Source organism: Bidens hawaiensis, unplaced genomic scaffold (assembly GCF_021521415.1).
Source record: "Bidens hawaiensis isolate Kalapana, Puna unplaced genomic scaffold, B.hawaiensis_p1.1 tig00043344_1, whole genome shotgun sequence".
Classification (NCBI taxonomy): domain Eukaryota; kingdom Viridiplantae; phylum Streptophyta; class Magnoliopsida; order Asterales; family Asteraceae; genus Bidens; species Bidens hawaiensis.
Genome location: NW_027497678.1, coordinates 67,309 through 86,347, shown reverse-complemented (window position 1 = coordinate 86,347; position 19,039 = coordinate 67,309). Strand labels below are relative to the sequence as shown.

Sequence of the window (19,039 nt, the reverse complement as noted above, 5' to 3'; positions counted from 1 at the left end):
GACGGGTAAGGTCTTGATCTAATCTCACTTATATGACTGCTAACTTGATTATAACTTCGTTACTTGCACAAACTTTAAGAAAATGAAACGTCGGCTCGTCACGGAAATTGGGCACATTTCCCTAAGTTAACTATGTGAAAGTGGAGGTGTTTTGGGATGTGAATACCTCAATGCTCGTCACCCCCCCCCCTTTATAGGCGGATTCCGTAACCCATCGCGAAACGCGATGGTGTAAACTACTGGCAGAATTGGAGCTCCCCATTGGACGAACTCGGTCGTATGAATCCTTTTTCCAAAAGCTCATCTAATTGTTTCTTCAACTCTTTAATTTCAGTGGGTGCTAATCTATATGGAGAATTTGCTATTGGCGAAGTTCCTGCTATAAGTTCGATTCTAAACTCTACTTCTCTATCTGGTGGGGCTCCTGGTAACTAATCGGGAAACACATCTTTGAATTCAGAAACAACTGGCATTTCCTCTATCTTCTTAGATTCGGGTTCTTTGGTTGCACAGGCCATGAATGTAAGGCATCCTTTACCTAAGCAGCGATTTACTTTTATCTTAGAAACTATTCCTACCTTTCGCGCTTCTTTATCATCGGTTATTCGAATGGTTTTGTTGTTAGACGTTCGGATGCCAATGGCTTTATCATTGCATAGGATACGAGCTTGATTAGATGATAACCAATCCATACCTAAAACTACATCAAAACCAGCTACTTTCATGGGTAACAATCGTAAAGGTATGATGTGATCGGCTAAAGAAATTGTGGCATTATCTAAAGCCTCAGTTATTCTACTCAAATTTCCATCAGCAGTTTCAATTTCATAATGCTTATCTAATTTAACTAGAGGTTCATTTAATATACTACAGAACTTACAATCTATAAAACTCTGGTTCGCACCTGAGTCAAATAAAACTCTAGCATAAAAATATTGATAGGAAACGTATCGGTGATCACGTCCGGTATATTTGTGGCCTTCTGAGTATCTAGCATGAAGACACGCGCGCTCCCTTTCTTGACATCGGTCTTTGAACCGCTACCACTTGCACCAGCCGTTGCTGTTGTCGGCTTCCTCTTCGGACATTCCGTACTAAAATGCCTCTTTTCCCCACAATCAAAACATACTGCTGCTTTCCTCTTACAATCTGCTTCAACATGTCCCGTCTTCTTGCAAAAATTGCATGTAATGGTGTTAAGTGGTCGAAGACATTTGTCGAAGTGTCTCATACCGCAAGACTTGCAAATCGGACGGTTATACATAAACGTCCCCTCTCTTTTCTTTTCAACCTTCTTCGCTTTTCCTCCAACAGTCTGCCTACCATCATATTTCCTCTTCTCATCCCTATTTCGGATCATCTTGTCCATTAAATACCCAGCCAACTCCATGGCTGATTCAGTTCACGATGGCATGTGTGAATGAACCAAATCTCGTATTTCAATAGGTAGTCTATATAAGTAACTAGTTACCTTATTGAATTCAGGAGTGACTAAGTGTGGAACAATCCCACAATATTCCAAAAACTTCGTGTTGTATTCTTTAAGGTTTGTTCCAATGACTTTGTGGTTCCATAGTTTGGTTTGAATCCGATCAATTTCATTATTGGACAAAATTTCTTTAAAATTATTTATTTGAAGGTTTCCCATTCCAAATTATACAAATTCTCTCTACCCTTGACCTCAATAAAGGTATTCCACCATTCTATCGCCTCACCTTTGAACATTTGTGAGGTATATTGCACTTTTTCCTTTCCGCACACTTACTAATCAACACAATGGATTCCATCTCCTCCAACCACCGGAGAGTAATGATCGCTCCCTTGTCTCCATGAAACTCCTTTGGACTATAAACTTTAAAAACTTTGAAATCACAACCTTCTTGTATTTTAAGTTTCTTAGTTTTCTCACGAAGGTCGTTCTCGGTGGTCGAACTTTGATCACTTACTTCTTTCTTATTCTCATGTTCTTTTTCCTTCTTTTTCGTTTCTTTCTTAGTTTCTTTCTTTGAGTTTACAGTTTCGCTCCTACTTTGACTATTTCTGTTGCTAGAATGAGAAGCAGTTCGACTAGGATCATTTTTCATGGGTTCATAAAGTAGGTGTACAACTTCTTTTATTAAATCACGAATACCGAACACATAGTCTTTCGATATCACTTGTATATTTTCTTCTACTGTCTTTTCTTTATTGTATACTTGGACTTCCAGATTACTGTGAGCTTTTCCTTGTTCAGACATGCTATTACATGAATAAGACAAGGTTTTAGAAGAAAAGACACACCTTCTTATATTACATTCTTTTTGTTACATGAAAGAAAATATAACAATCAACAACGATTCATAACAACTACATTATTCTTAATCTCTAATCCACTTCTTAAAAATATTTTTCATCTTATCACATTTCTTGACGATCTTCTTTCCTACTTTCTTTTTATCCACTTTCTCGTTCTGCAGCTCGTCCATCACCACATTAGCTGGGTTAGGATATCCCGTAGGTGCAGACGCGGCTGGGAAGAGATATGCATTTTCCTGTGGGTATAAATGCGGATTTGCAACATATGCATGCATTTCCTCATTGGGGAGATTATTAGTATAGAATCCCTTAATAAGGTTAGCTTCCTCACGGATCTCATTAGCTTGCTGAGAGATTGAGGGTCTTGGTCCAACATATGAGGAAAATAAGGATTTTCGTTTTCCTCATCCTCTTTCTCGGGATCCTCTTCCGATTCATAGGGATTATTAACTGGTGGTTGAAATGATATCTTTTCATAGGGCATGCTAACCCTTATCTTAGGTTTTTGACTTGGTCCTTCCATAGGTTGTGAAGTCTGGTATTGATAGTTCGGCGGGTGACGATACAAAATGCCACTTGCTTTGGTCGGAATGGCACTCCATCCAGTTCGATGAGTCTGAACTAGTTTCCTACTTAATTTTACTTTGGACTTCTTGCTCCCCAGAAGGATGGTAAGACGGAATTTCATATGGATAATATTAAGGAATGTTGTCGGCAGTATCGTCAGAGATTTCGATTGGACATTGCTGACTTCCCAGGAGGTACACGGGTTGAATCCTATACGGTTGTACTGGAACTATCGGTTGGTTTTGATTGAAGAAGTTGGTGTAATAACTATTTCTGCTCGCCATATCTCATGGTCTGCGAATGAGTGTTGGTTTGGTTCAAATGGCTACTCGGTCTCTATGACCAAGATAGGTAATATAAGACATCTGCACTTAATTTTAGGGATAGGAAGTTTACTAATCCTATCTTATCCCTACGAAATAATAATAATAATAATAATAATAATAATAATAATAAATTTAAGGTTAAAGCTTAGGTACTAATGTTTAATACCTAATTCGCTGAAACCGATGGCTCTGATATAAACCTGTCACACCCCGACTTAGGGTCTAGAAGTGTGACCATAAGTTGGTACCTGATTTGTAAATATACCAGAGTTTATGATTTAATTTTAGCGGAAGACTTTAGGTTGATACAATATTAATTTACATTGAAAATTTACTTGGGAATTAAATACCCAAGTATTCGTTTACAAAAATACGTGTTTCATATTACAAGTATTTAATATCAAAAGTTAAGCCATCTTGTTACGCACTTCTAACTCCATGACGACTCCAATCCTTGCTACTTCATATAAATACTTAATTACATGCATTGAATTGGAAAATACATCAGCTATGTGCTGGTGAACACGTATGACTCTATAAATATTTAAATAACAATTACAACACAAATATAGTTTTCTGTACACTCAGCAAGAAGTATTTCATTCTTGGGATTTATACCACTACCCTACACACACAAAAGTGTTCCCGGAGCCACGTAGCCCTTAATGGAGAACTAGTTATGACTGTTAGCCCGCGGCCACGTAGCCTTTGACTGTTTAGGCTGAACAGGTATGTATGGATCCAGACACATGTGTAATCAGTCTGAGTTGCTTTTATTTTCTACTTTGTATTATAAAGTTTTAGAGATCACGTAATCTCATGTAAACGTCGATTGAATTTTTAAGACAAACACCCGTTCATCTTATCGAGTATAAATATGTTTTAATTGATTTGTAAGGTTAACATATTCACCAATACCGTCGGTGTGCGTTTGAAACCTTGATTGATTGAGAATGATATTAACCTATACATAAATAGGTTCGTATAAATATTTGAATGGTGTTTCTTGATTAAGCTATTGCTCTTATGCTTAACCTTGAAATAGTTTACAACTTTGTTTGTGAATGAAAACACTTTGTTTGATGTGATGTTTGATAAAGAATGCATTGGCTTAATAGATTCTAACACGTTGGTGAGTTTCTCCAAGGAACTAAACGGGTCCCTCGGTTGATTGGGATTTGTACGAATTACTTTTCCTTATGTAAGAAACTCACAACTAGTGATATCCCTCTTACAGTTTACTACATGCCCGTCAAAAGATGTCTTTTGTTAGCATTACCTCATTAAGAAGTAACGTTTATGAAAACTCTTTTGTGAATAAAGTATGTTCAAGGTTAAAGGCCATAGCCTCGATTGATGTCTAAGCTATAATTTAAACGCAACTCCAACCTTAACACGGATACTCTGAATGATAATGAGAAAAGACTAAACTTGATGGGTAGGGTCTTGATATAATCTCTCTTATATGATTGCTACCTTGATTATAACTTCGTTACTTGCACAAACTTTAAGAAAACGGAATGTCGGCTCGTCACGGCAATCAGGCACTTTTTCCTAAGTTAACTGTGTGAAAGTGGAGGTGTTTTGGGATTTGAATACCACAATGCCCATCACCCCTCTTTATAGGCGGATTCCGTAACCCATCGCGATACGTGATGAGCAAAACGGTCTATTAAAAACCTAACCTAAACTAGACACTCTAGTTTTAAATTTATTAATCTAAACTATCCTAATGCTAGACCACTAGACAGGCAAGTGTACCTATCAACTGTAGTAAAGTTGACACCTAAACTAGACTCTCACTATTAACTTAAGTAAATTGATTTTTATGTTTTAAGGTTTTTAATTATTAAATATAGACTAAATAATATTTAAACTAAAAATGACACAAGAACTAGAAACGAATATATAGGGGCGGAACTCAAATATGGGAAACAACTACCTAGGTAAGGAATCCTACTAGTCAACTCATAAACTCTCGGAATTGGATTTATGATCAATAACCACATTCTAAAAATATAAAACTTAAGGAATAACTAAAGTATGCTAGATCACCTCCCGGTCTCACTAACAACACCTAAGAATCCTAATATATTTGACCTTCTTGCTTGCTTGAACATAATATTTGGATTCTTCCCGTGCACAGTAGCCGACCACCCACTAGGTTGAAAACCCCTTCTGCCGTTAACTTCCTCCTAATAGCCATCTCCACTGGTATATTTGAACTTTATGTCTAGGGTGGGGTTCCCCCTCTCAATCAACCGGCTCCACTCAATTTAATGGTCTTCCAAAGCCCACCATAATTGTGTTTACTTTTTGTTATATGTTGTTGGCCTAACCCAATTCTCCAAACGAGTTGCCTCACCAACTAATGGCCTGCTAGTGTTTTTGTCACACCCTGCCAAGGCAGAAACACGGACGCGCGACCTTCATGGATAATCACATCTATTGATTAACGTGGTGATCCTACATGTGATCCTATGCTTGTATATGCCCAAAAATATCTTCCTGAATTTAATAACCTAAAAAACATACTTAAAAGTCAACATATTGTTGGTGAGTTCACAGGTTTTAAATGCAAGATTAAACCTGTTGTTTTGAGAATATTGAGTTCAAATATTTAAAATGTATAAAACAAGTAATGATTTTTCAAATATAAGCTTTCATGATTAAAACATTTATCAAAAGCTTATGTTTTCATGACAAAAACGAGCTTTAAAACTTGTTCATGTTTACGTAAATATAACGTGGGTTAAAAGTTATTTATGTCTTCGTGATTAAAATGCACCTTAAAACTTATAAATGAAGTTGAAAACTTTGTTTGTTATGAGTGCATTTTCCCTATGAAAACGTTGTTCAAAAAGTTCACGTTTACGAACTTAAAAGCCCTTTTAGAGATATAAGTGAATGTATGCAATGCAATACAATACAATATATATATATACGATAACCTAAACAAGATTGATAATCCTTCGTAGACTAGCTAAGAATACGAATTAATATATGACAATGAGTCTATAATAAAACCAAAATCCATATGTATGCCCGGTAACGGTGCCATCACGGTGTGAATTATAGAATATATGTTCCCATTGACACGTCGGTTAGAGCGACTAACCATGAGCGGGGGATCAATCCCGATAGTACTACCCACATATTCCTGGGCTAAACCCATAGTTAATGATTATAGAATGTATTGATCTGAAGATCTTAAGGGCCTTGTGTAACTCATGCTCATATAAAGATTCTATGCCTTGCTTACTAACTATCGTATAAAATAATTTCATTTAAAGTTATCAAATATGTTTATGCAAAGTTACTAAATAAGTTTATGAAACGTAATCATATAAGTTTATGAAAAGTTACTAAATAAGTTTATGAAACGTAACCAAACAAGTTTATGAAAAGTTACTAAATAAGTTTATGCAAACTTACTAAGTCCATGCAAAGTTACCAAATAAGTTTAGTATGTTTCTCCCCCTAGTTTGTAAAACAGTAAAAGAGAAAAGGGGCCGTGAAACTCACCTTAGCGTCAGTGAGTAACGTGCAAGAATTCTTTTTTGTATTCGGCTTACATGTGTCTACAAATGAAATACTTTTATGGTGGAGCTAAATAGAAAAGATCTTGAGCACTAGCATTTGAATCCAACTCCTAGAACTTGAATCTCCTTCTTAAACGTGCTTAGACCTTCCCAAAACTAGTGTGCGTGACTTTGAGGGAATCTTGTGGAGATGGCGACGGGCCCTGGGGTGGTTTACGGTGAAAATTACGGTGGCGTATGGTGGTTTACGATTGAAACGTGAATGATGAAGGTGGTCGTGGCTTAACGATGGTGGTTAAGGGTTGTGGTGGCCATCGGTTAGGAACCAGAAGAGAGAATGGTGTGCATGCCAAAGTGTTTGTTTAAAATTTGAAAATAAGATTGATTTGATAAGGTGGTGGTGAGCCGTAAGGTGAAAATGTTAGAGAGGGATGCGAGATTTGTCTTTGTCAATGCTAGGAAGTGTTGTGGTGTGGTGTTTTTAGTTCTTAAGGATCTATATATAACTACTAGTATGTGTATTACAACCACCCATGCTAGTTACATATGTGTGTGGGTACAAACCCACCCATGTGGATGGAAGGCACAAAAGAAAGGTGGTCTAAAAGTTCTTTACTATTCTTGACTTTTCAACCTACCTATTTGGTATAAGTATTTTAATATGGTAGTCACTTTGTGCAAGGGTGGTAATAGTGTTTCAACCCTTTAAGTTTCTTACACCTTTGGTGTATGCTTATTTTATTATATCAAGGTACATGCATGCATGTCTCGTTTGTGTTCAGAGAAAAGGAAAGGGTCACAAGTTGGGAGGGTTGGGTAAGAATGGTATGGCTTGTATATAATTTCTCATTGTTGACTTTTCTCAATCCCAATTTAGAATAATACTCTTTTATAATATCTTTCGTCCTAGGATAAAGATAGTTCCCTCTTTTCTCACACTAATCACTAAGTCGTGAAAGTCTTGGATCTGGTTAATGCATGTGCTCATGCACTTTGGTTAGCATGCATGCAACACCTAGGAACCAGTTTCTTTTACTTTATGGTAGACTAGAACTATTTTCAATGTGGTCTTGATATTTATTTAAGATATATACTCAACTAGTTTAGATTTAGCATGATTAAGACTTAACATTGTGTTCGCCAATCATCATGTCGGGTATTTGTGCGTGTGATGCGGTAATTCCCATATTACCTAACGTGCATGATATACGTGATTGAAATTTCATAGACTTTTGAAGATTTAACCAATATGCATGTAATCTAGGGTATTTATGTAATGTAATTACTTCTAATTTTTGTTTAAGAATTGTACGGATATTGTGAGTTGTCACATTCTCCCCTTGTTAAGAGAATTTCGTCCCGAAATTCAGTTGCTGTCGTGGTCTGAACTAAGTCATTTGGGTGACTTTATGACTGTCATAACATGAAATGCAGCGACGCGTATGTGTATGAAGAAGGAATCATAGTAGTCGTTTGTCGAACACGACGTTTCATTTTAATTTATTTATTTGTTGAATGTTGAAGAATACATTTCAAGGAAATGTGTTACTAGGTTATGGGACTATCTGAAATTTCGAAGGTGCACCAAATAAAGATGCTGGTACTTCTTTTTGTTTTATAATCAAAATTGGATGGAGAAGCTGTGTCATGAATCCGTTGTCATAGGGTCATCCGGCGCTTGATGTTGGGTTATGACAGGAATCTATATATCGAATGTAGACTGATCGAACTATGAGGCATTAAATATAAGGAACCAGATGAATCGAGGAATTACACGCAAACGATATGAGACTAAGGGGATTATAATGGTTAAACATGGAAGTATAGATTTGTGCGGAAGCAAGGTGACGATAAAATGTTGGATTAACATGTCTAAAATGATTCGAGTATTACTTAATAAGTTTTGAGATAAATATTTGGTCCACAACTATAAGAAATCCATACGTAAACTTCTCCTTTTTCTAAAATATATAATGTCGATAGAGTTTAAAGGGTTAGTTATTATGAAAATCTAGTTGATTAGTACTATAAAGTTTCGTTAGTCTTATAAGTGTTATCAAAATATTCTTAAAGAACCAATATGACGTTTTGAAAATTTGTCTTTGAAATATAACATGTTTATGTATAGCTGGTAGTTTCGAACAAATAAGTGTTTAGATTTTTAATTTGCGGAAAGTGGGTAGTATGTGGATCTTTAAAAAAATTCGAACTAGGGAGTTTATGCAAATAAGAATGTGAGTGCTAGAATATAAGTATTTAGTATAAAAATAATTTTTTTTTCTAAAAAAAATATCCAAAAAAATATGGGACACTTAAAAGAATTTTAGTTTTAAGCCTCATATAAAGCTAGTCGATAGCTAAGAAAATTTAGACTTGACAGTCATATAAGGATTAAGTGTTTAAGACTGAGGCTAGATTTGATGATGGAGTCATACTAAAGAATGTAAAGGGGATGCATGAGTAAATTGAATTTTGTGACAATCGTCAATTCCAGGTTAACTCCGTTAACTCAACTCCGTCAATTCAAACTTTAAGATCGTTGAATCTATAACGCACACTTCATTACATTTAAACTAGGGTTTAAATGACGCTTAACACTCACTACATGGGTAGTCTTTCGGGATTTGCACCGAAACGCAAACGAGTTGACGCAAACGATTGATAAATAAACGACAAACGTAAAAACAATAATTATATGATTATTATGTGTTAGGATTATGTGCTATGTGATAATACTATGGTCATGTTAACTTATTGTCCAAGTATGATGGAATGTTCTAGAAAAACAACACTTGGAAAGAAGAGGGACTAGAATGTAACTTGATTATTTATAAATATAACTTAAACACTAAACCCTAACTATTTTCCCTAACCCTACAACTTCCGATCGGAAGTCTCTTGTTTCCCTCTCCACGGCTGCCGTCCACAAAGATCACACACACACACATCAATCAAGAGATTAATCCAAGAACTAGGTGCTAGGAAGGTATACTTGATCACCCCTTACCTCCTTGTTGTGTAATTTTGATGTTTAATGGGTTGTATGTAAACCCTAAGTAGGCCGATTATATGTATGTATGTGATCAATATGATTCTTGTTAGTTGCATAATAGATTGATAACTAGATTGATGTTGTTGCATGATTCATTGTTGTCTTTGATTTGGATTAGATCACAAACCCTAATCTTGTATGTATGGTGTGATTGATATGCATGGATAGTAGTTATAGTGTCTAGAGGGTTATATGGATGCATGATAGTTCATAGGTTGTGATTATGTTGAGTTTTGATGTGAACAGATTCTGGACAGAATGTATATACGATGTTTAACTGACTGTAACGAAGTGTAAACGTGAAAATTGATTGAGATTGTGGGTACTGCAGTAAACTAGGTTGAGTCTAGTTTCTATGAAGTATAAATTCGTAATTTTTGGATAAGTGGAAGTATACTTTTATGATTTTACAAAAACGTGATGCAAAGCTTAGCTGTTAGACCTGCTGTTAGGTTATGTTGTAAATGTTATATCTCATGAACCACGAGACCAATTGGGTTCCACTTCTGGAAGTTGACTCACTGAGTTAGGAACCAAACCCAAGTGGTCTTGCATTTATTGGATTTTTCGTTTAACGGGAATTTCAAATAACATTCTGTTGCGCATGAATCTGACTGATATGAGTTTACTGTAGTGTTTTGATCATTATGAGCAATCTATATGGAATAAAAATAAGATAAAACATGTTCTGGAAACCTAAGATATGTATGCTTCTGTGGTAATTTTTGGTGAATTAATTGAGACGTTATAATCGGTGAACTAGTGCAATCTTTCAAGTAGAAATTCTGTCATAACGAAACTAGCTGCTGAGTTGTATAGGAATGCATGAAATATGATAGTTTTTATATAATTGTTGTATTTTGACCAAAATACCCTTGCGGGGAATAGTTGCTAGTTTGATTGCCATGAATTGACCAAATTGCCCTTATGGGGAATAATGGTTAGTTAGTCTTTGTTTGTTGACCAAAATGCCCTTACGGGAATAATTGCTTGTAAGTATGTTATTAATACATGACACGAAAGTAATTGCTCACTCGTGTATCGTATCACAATTGTACTTGTTTAAATCACACACGGTTCACAAACGAAACACGAAACATGATACGTGCATAGGTATTATGTGCCGAGTCTAGAGACTCGTTAAACGTTCCGATACTTAGAAAATCTCTTTGTTATTTTAGAACGCTAGAGAGTTTTCTACGACGCGCATCACTCGGTGATCTAATTTGGAATATTCTTCGCAAACAGTGAGTTCACTTACCCCGCTCTTTGAACTGTTTTCAAACGTTTTTCACTTGGGGGAGATAACATACTCCGATAAACGCATTTTTGAGATAAACACATATTTAAGATTTTGTTATAAATTATATATATCACTTGTAGAGGCTAAGCGGCACGTAACCCTTGAAGTCCCACGCATCGAACCGGTTAATATTTGGAATAGCGAGTCACTGTTGAGTAGTACTACTGGGTTTGACAAACCCCACCCGACGCTAAGCTCAACTGGAGGTTGAGTGGGTGTAATTTTGGCTAACACTTACCATGGTCTGGGTTGACCTGGTGACGGGCACTTGATAAACAGTCAGCTTCGGTCTCGAACCACTTAGTAATACTTGTTGTATAGATTAGCTACCTATCGATATATAATTTGACATAACACTATCTGGTAATGCAACACTTAAACGCTGTAACGTGGTTACACACTCAAACGCCGTAACAGGGTTACGCAACACTTAAACGCTGTAACGTGGTTACACACTTAAACGCCGTAACGTGGTTACGCAAAACATTTAAACGCCGTAACGTGGTTATGCAAAACTTTTAAACGCCGTAACGTGGTTACGCAAAACACTTAACGAAAACGCTGAACTCAAACGCTAAACGATTTATCTTATATAACTTGTGAACTCACCAACCTCGTGTTGACCCCTTTTAGTATGTTATTCTCAGGTAGCCGAGGCGGGCGCGCGGTTTAGGAGCATGCATTAATTGTTAAACATCTTACTCTGCAAACTTAATTTTAACATTTACATTTGGTTTTAAGTCGTCCTGCGTGACGCAACTTTTGAATTAAGGTTTTACGCTTCCGCATTTATTTTTCATTTAAACGTTTTCTTTGGTTTGGTTATAACTAATGATTCCGATCCTGCCAGTTCACACCCTCTGACGGTAAAACTCCGTTAGTGGATTTTGAGGGTGTAACAGATTGGTATCAGAGCCATTGGTTATAGCGAACTAGAAACTGCATGCATACTAGACTATAACCGCGACGACCCATTAGTTATAATGATACACACTGCATAGGTTTGTGTAGTCTTGAAATCTTATTTCTTTACCTCCTTTACTCATACGCGCGCATATACACGGCTTACCTGTAGAAATGTCGACGCCACCCTCATCATCATCCGATTCGATGATGCATGCTCACGGGAAGGAACCGCAGTTACCTACTGCCTCGCCACCCCACGTAGTCCCGGAACTCGAAGCTCCTGCACCGAAGAGGTACCGCCTATCCGGAGGCTTGTATGACAACGACGTTAGCTGGGAGTGGTACCCCAACATGATCAGACGTATGGTCTACCGTGAACAAGTTCCCCCATTGCCTCACCCGAACCACCCTGCTTACCCTAACACTCTACCACCTATACCCGAACCTGTAGAGCGAGTTCTCGCAGCTGTCGTTTCTTGTTTGGAGCGTGATGTGGGTTACATGCGCTACACTAGAGAAAATGTTGCCAGACTGTTTAAAGATGGAACCGAGACTCAGGAGGAGATTGCCCGCATGGCAGCGGCAACGAAAGAAATGCAAGAGACTAGTGAGCAACAAACCAAGGTTATGATGAAGATGCAAGCCGAGATGATAGACTTGCAAGAGCAACTCCAAGAAGCAAGGACCCGAACCGAAATAGCATTAGAACTCTGCTGGGACACTTGAGGATTCCGCCCTCACTTGGTGGAATTCGAACGTCCAGATCCTTGGATTAGAACTGGCTAACGCGATGAACTGGGAGGAGTTCAAAACATGATGCGAGAAGAGTACTGTCCGAGGGAAGAAATTTCGAAGTTAGAATCAGAATTTTGGTCACTAAAGATGGTAGGTTCGGAGATTGAAGCCTACACTACTCGTTCGCACGAGTTGGCTGTGATGTGTCCGCGGATGGTGGATCCGCCGAGCAAGAGAATAGAGATGTACATTGATGGGTTAGCACCACAGATTCAGGGTATGGTGACGTCTTCCAGACCAGCCACGATCCAACAAGCGATCCGTTTGGCTCACAAACTGACGGATCAGGCTGTGACCCAGGGTGCGTTACCACCGAGGGGTTCGACTGCTAAAGCCCGTGACAACCCGAGTAATGACCACGTCAGCAACAGTAACAACAACAGCAACCCGAACAGCGGGAAGAGAAAGTTTGACAACACCAGATCTTCATCCTCAAACCTCCCACCGCAACACCACTACCGTAAGCCCGAATTTACTCGGAGTTTCAACACTCAGAATCACAACAACAACAACTCCAACAACAACGGTAGCGGGCAGGTTTCGAGCGGATATGCTGGGAAGTATCCAAAGTGCAACAGGTGCAACTATCATCATGTTGGCCAGTGTGACCGTGTCAAGTGTCAAAGATGCGGAAAGATAGGTCACCAAGCGAAAGAATGTAGAGGAGACCTTGCGGCGAAGGGTGCTCCTAAGCCACCGATGACGACTAAGGGATGTTTTGAATGTGGACAGGAAGGTCATTTCCGGAAGGATTGCCCCAAGCTGAATCATAATGACAACAATGGGGGCAATGGAAGTGGAAGTAACGGTGGAGGAAATGGCAAAGGAAGAGCGTTTGTGATTGGATCGGGTCAAGCCCGCAGAGATCCGCATGTGGTGTCTGGTAAGTTCCCTGTAAACGATTGTTTTGCTTCTGTTTTGTTTGACACTGGAGCTGATAGGAGTTTTGTGTCAAAGGCCTTTAGCCAACTTTTAAACCTTACTCCAACCCCGTTAGACGCTAAGTTTCCTGTTGAATTAGCTAATGGTAAAACTGTAGTAACAACTCATATACTTGCGGGATGTAAGTTGAAACTGTCAGGTCATGTTTTTGACATCGACCTTATTCCTTTTACGCTTAGTAGTTTCGATGTCGTTGTCGGCATGGACTGGTTATCCGAGAACCGAGCGGAGATTATATGCCATGATAAGATAGTCCATATTACCACCCCTTCCGGCGAGATCATTTCGATCCGAGGCGAGAGAAGCGGCATGACCACCAGCGTCATTACCCTTATGAAAGCACAGAAGTATTTACGAAAGGGTCATCCGGCAGTTTTGGCGCAGATTGTTGAGAACCCGCGGAGGAGAAACTAATGAAGACATACCGGTTGTGCGAGACTTTCCGGAAGTTTCCCGGAGGATTTACCTGGACTCCCTCCTATTCGTCAAGTCGAATTTCAGATCGAGTTGACACCCGGTGCAGCACCCATAGCACGAGCCCCGTATCGGCTCGCACCGGCGGAACTTCAGGAGTTGTCCACCCCAGTTGCAAGATTTGTTGGATAAAGGTTTTATCCGACCTAGCTCATCGCCATGGGGAGCCCCTGTCTTGTTTGTCCGAAAGAAAGACGGGACTTCCGATGTGCATCGACTACCGGGAGTTGAACAAAGTGACGGTCAAGAACCGTTATCCTTTACCCCGAATTGATGATTTGTTTGACCAGCTTCAGGGATCGAGTTACTACCGAAGATCGATCTACGATCCGGTTATCACCAGCTGAGAGTGCGCGAAGAAGATATTTCAAAAACGGCTTTCAGAACACGGTATGGTCACTACGAGTTTTCGGTTATGCCTTTTGGCCTAACCAACGCACCAGCCGTATTTATGGATCTCATGAATCGAGTATGCAAGGCGTACCTCGACAAGTTTGTGATTGTTTTCATTGATGATATCTCGTCTACTCCAAGAACGAGACTGACCACGAAGAGCATTTAAGGATAATCCTGGAACTACTGAAGAAGAACAACTGTATGCTAAACTCTCGAAATGTGAATTTTGGCTTCGCGAGGTTCACTTCTTAGGACATGTGATCAACGAGAATGGTATCCATGTCGATCCCGGTAAGGTAGAGGCCATCAAAAACTGGGAAGCACCTAAGACTCCGACTGAGGTGCGACAATTCCTAGGATTGCCGGCTACTATCGGCGTTTCATCGAGGGATTTTCAAAGATTGCTCAACCCCTCACCGCTTTGACTCACAAGGGCACTAGTACAACTGGGGTGACGCGCAAGAAACCGCTTTTCAACTGTTGAAAACCAAGCTTTGTAGCGCCCCTATTTTAGCTCTCCCCGAGGGGAACGGAAAACTTTGAGGTACACTGTGACGCATCTATACAAGGTCTCGGTTGTGTGCTGATGCAACTCGAGAAGGTTATAGCCTAGCGCTCTAGACAACTACGGGTTCACGAGAAGAACTACACGACCCACGATTGGAACTCGGAGCTGTAGTGTTGTGCTCTAAAGATATGGAGGCATTACTTGTACGGTACCAAGTTTCCATTTACACCGACCACAAGAGTCTCCAACATATCTACGATCAGAAAGAGCTGAACATGCGACAGCGTCGTTGGGTCGAGCTGCTTAAAGATTATGATTGTGCCATCAAGTACCACCCTGGCAAGGCCAATGTGGTGGCCGACGCCCTCAGCAGGAAAGAAACAGATAAACCCAGACGAGTGAGAGCATTGCAACTCACGATTCATGCCAGCTTACCCGATCAGATTCGCGATGCGCAACTGGAAGCTTTGAAAGATGATAATCTTCCATCGGAACTCATGCGGGGCATGAGCAAGCAACTTGAAACCAGATCGGACGGGGTCCGATATTTTGAGAACCGGATTTGGGTTCCACGATACGGAGAGTTGAGAACTCTAGTGATGGACGAAGCTCACAAGTCCCGATATTCTATCCACCCTGGCTCAGATAAAATGTATCATGATTTAAAGGAACTTTACTGGTGGGCCGAACATGAAAGCCGACATCGCCACCTACGTGAGCAAATGCTTGACTTGTGCCAGAGTCAAGATTGAATACCAGAAACCATCTGGTCTACTGCAACAAACCGGAACTCCCAATGTGGAAATGGGAGCACATCTCAATGGATTTTATTACGGGTTTGCCTAAGACACCGACGGGATGCGATACCATCTGGGTGATCGTTGACCGGTTGACTAAATCTGCACATTTCCTAGCGATTAAGGAAACGGACAAAATGGAAGACTGACTCGAGTATACATGAAAGAAGTGGTGTCTAGACACGGAGTGCCTGTCTCGATCATTTCCGATCGAGATTCTCGTTTTACCTCACACTTTGGAAGTCGCTGCAAAGCGCACTGGGCACACGTCTCGATATGAGTACAGCATACCATCCTCAGACGGATGGGCAAAGTGACGGACTATTCAGACCCTGGAGGATATGTTGCGTGCATGCGTTTTAGATTTCGGAAAAAGTTGGGAACCCCACTTACCCTTGGTAGAGTTTTCGTATAATAACAGCTACCACGCAAGTATTAAGGCAGCGCCGTTTGAAGCGCTGTACGGACGATAGTGTCGATCACCACTCTGCTGGGCAGAGGTGGGTGACAGCCAAATCACTGGTCAGAACTGGTACTCGAAACCTCGGAAAAGATCGTTCAAATCCGAAATCGCATGGCTAGCAGCACGAGATCGCCAAAAGAGTTACGCGGGAAAAAGCGCCGAAAACCTCTCGAATTTCAAGATAACGATCGGGTGTGTTACTCAAAGTCTCACCTTGGAAAGGTGTGGGTTCGCTTTGGTAAGCGAAACAAACTCAACCCACGGTATGTTGGTCCGTACCGGATAACTGAGCGCATTGGTCCGGTGGCGTACCGACTGGACCTACCAACAGAACTCAGTGGCGTACACGATGTATTCCACGTTTCAAATTTGAAGAAATGCCTATCTGATGAAACCCAAGTAGTCCCTTTGGAGGAACTACAAGTCGATGAACAGTTACGGTTCATTGAGGAACCAGTCGAGGTTTTGGATTGGGAAACCAAAACGCTCAAACACAGCAAAATTCCAATCGTTAAAGTTCGTTGGAACTCGAGACGTGGACCGGAGTTCACGTGGGAACGCGAGGATCAAATGATGAAAAAGTATCCCCACCTTTTTGAAGGGCTAACCAAACACCGAAAACCGCGAAACCCGGCAAACCGTCAAACATCACCGGAGGTATGAATTAAATTTCGGGACGAAATTTCTTTTTACTAGGGGATGATATGACAAACTGAAATTTTTCTTCTTACTCTTTCAGACTCTCATCACGACTTGACTCAAATTTTCGGGACGAAAATTCTTTAACAAGGGAATGATGTGACAATCGTCAATTCCAGGTTAACTCCGTTAACTCAACTCCGTCAATTCAAACTTTAAGATCGTTGAATCTATAACGCACACTTCATTACATTTAAACTAGGGTTTAAATGACGCTTAACACTCACTACATGGGTAGTCTTTCGGGATTTGCACCGAAACGCAAACGAGTTGACGCAAACGATTGATAAATAAACGACAAACGTAAAAACAATAATTATATGATTATTATGTGTTAGGATTATGTGCTATGTGATAATACTATGGTCATGTTAACTTATTGTCCAAGTATGATGGAATGTTCTAGAAAAACAACACTTGGAAAGAAGAGGGACTAGAATGTAACTTGATTATTTATAAATATAACTTAAACACTAAACCCTAACTATTTTCCCTAACCCTACAACTTCCGATCGGAAGTCTCTTGTTTCCCTCTCCACGGCTGCCGTCCACAAAGATCACACACACACACATCAATCAAGAGATTAATCCAAGAACTAGGTGCTAGGAAGGTATACTTGATCACCCCTTACCTCCTTGTTGTGTAATTTTGATGTTTAATGGGTTGTATGTAAACCCTAAGTAGGCCGATTATATGTATGTATGTGATCAATATGATTCTTGTTAGTTGCATAATAGATTGATAACTAGATTGATGTTGTTGCATGATTCATTGTTGTCTTTGATTTGGATTAGATCACAAACCCTAATCTTGTATGTATGGTGTGATTGATATGCATGGATAGTAGTTATAGTGTCTAGAGGGTTATATGGATGCATGATAGTTCATAGGTTGTGATTATGTTGAGTTTTGATGTGAACAGATTCTGGACAGAATGTATATACGATGTTTAACTGACCGTAACGAAGTGTAAACGTGAAAATTGATTGAGATTGTGGGTACTGCAGTAAACTAGGTTGAGTCTAGTTTCTATGAAGTATAAATTCGTAATTTTTGGATAAGTGGAAGTATACTTTTATGATTTTACAAAAACGTGATGCAAAGCTGAGCTGTTAGACCTGCTGTTAGGTTATGTTGTAAATGTTATATCTCATGAACCACGAGACCAATTGGGTTGGTTCCACTTCTGGAAGTTGACTCACTGAGTTAGGAACCAAACCCAAGTGGTCTTGCATTTATTGGATTTTTCGTTTAACGGGAATTTCAAATAACATTCTGTTGCGCATGAATCTGACTGATATGAGTTTACTGTAGTGTTTTGATCATTATGAGCAATCTATATGGAATAAAAATAAGATAAAACATGTTCTGGAAACCTAAGATATGTATGCTTCTGTGGTAATTTTTGGTGAATTAATTGAGACGTTATAATCGGTGAACTAGTGCAATCTTTCAAGTAGAAATTCTGTCATAACGAAACTAGCTGCTGAGTTGTATAGGAATGCATGAAATATGATAGTTTTTATATAATTGTTGTATTTTGACCAAAATACCCTTGCGGGGAATAGTTGCTAGTTTGATTGCCATGAATTGACCAAATTGCCCTTATGGGGAATAATGGTTAGTTAGTCTTTGTTTGTTGACCAAAATGCCCTTACGGGAATAATTGCTTGTAAGTATGTTATTAATACATGACACGAAAGTAATTGCTCACTCGTGTATCGTATCACAATTGTACTTGTTTAAATCACACACGGTTCACAAACGAAACACGAAACATGATACGTGCATAGGTATTATGTGCCGAGTCTAGAGACTCGTTAAACGTTCCGATACTTAGAAAATCTCTTTGTTATTTTAGAACGCTAGAGAGTTTTCTACGACGCGCATCACTCGGTGATCTAATTTGGAATATTCTTCGCAAACAGTGAGTTCACTTACCCCGCTCTTTGAACTGTTTTCAAACGTTTTTC

General features: G+C 39.3%; 1 protein-coding gene across 1 annotated transcript; it reads right to left on the bottom strand.

Annotated features, from left to right (window-relative positions):
* Positions 1-431: 431 nt before the first annotated feature.
* Positions 432-1,390, bottom strand: LOC143594219 (uncharacterized). The gene is made up of 2 exons (XM_077073584.1): positions 905-1,390; positions 432-833 (listed from the first exon to the last, which is right to left on the bottom strand). Exons 1-2 carry the CDS (start codon positions 1,388-1,390, stop codon positions 432-434), a joined length of 888 nt encoding a protein of 295 aa, XP_076929699.1.
* Between the last annotated feature and the right edge of the window lie 17,649 nt (positions 1,391-19,039).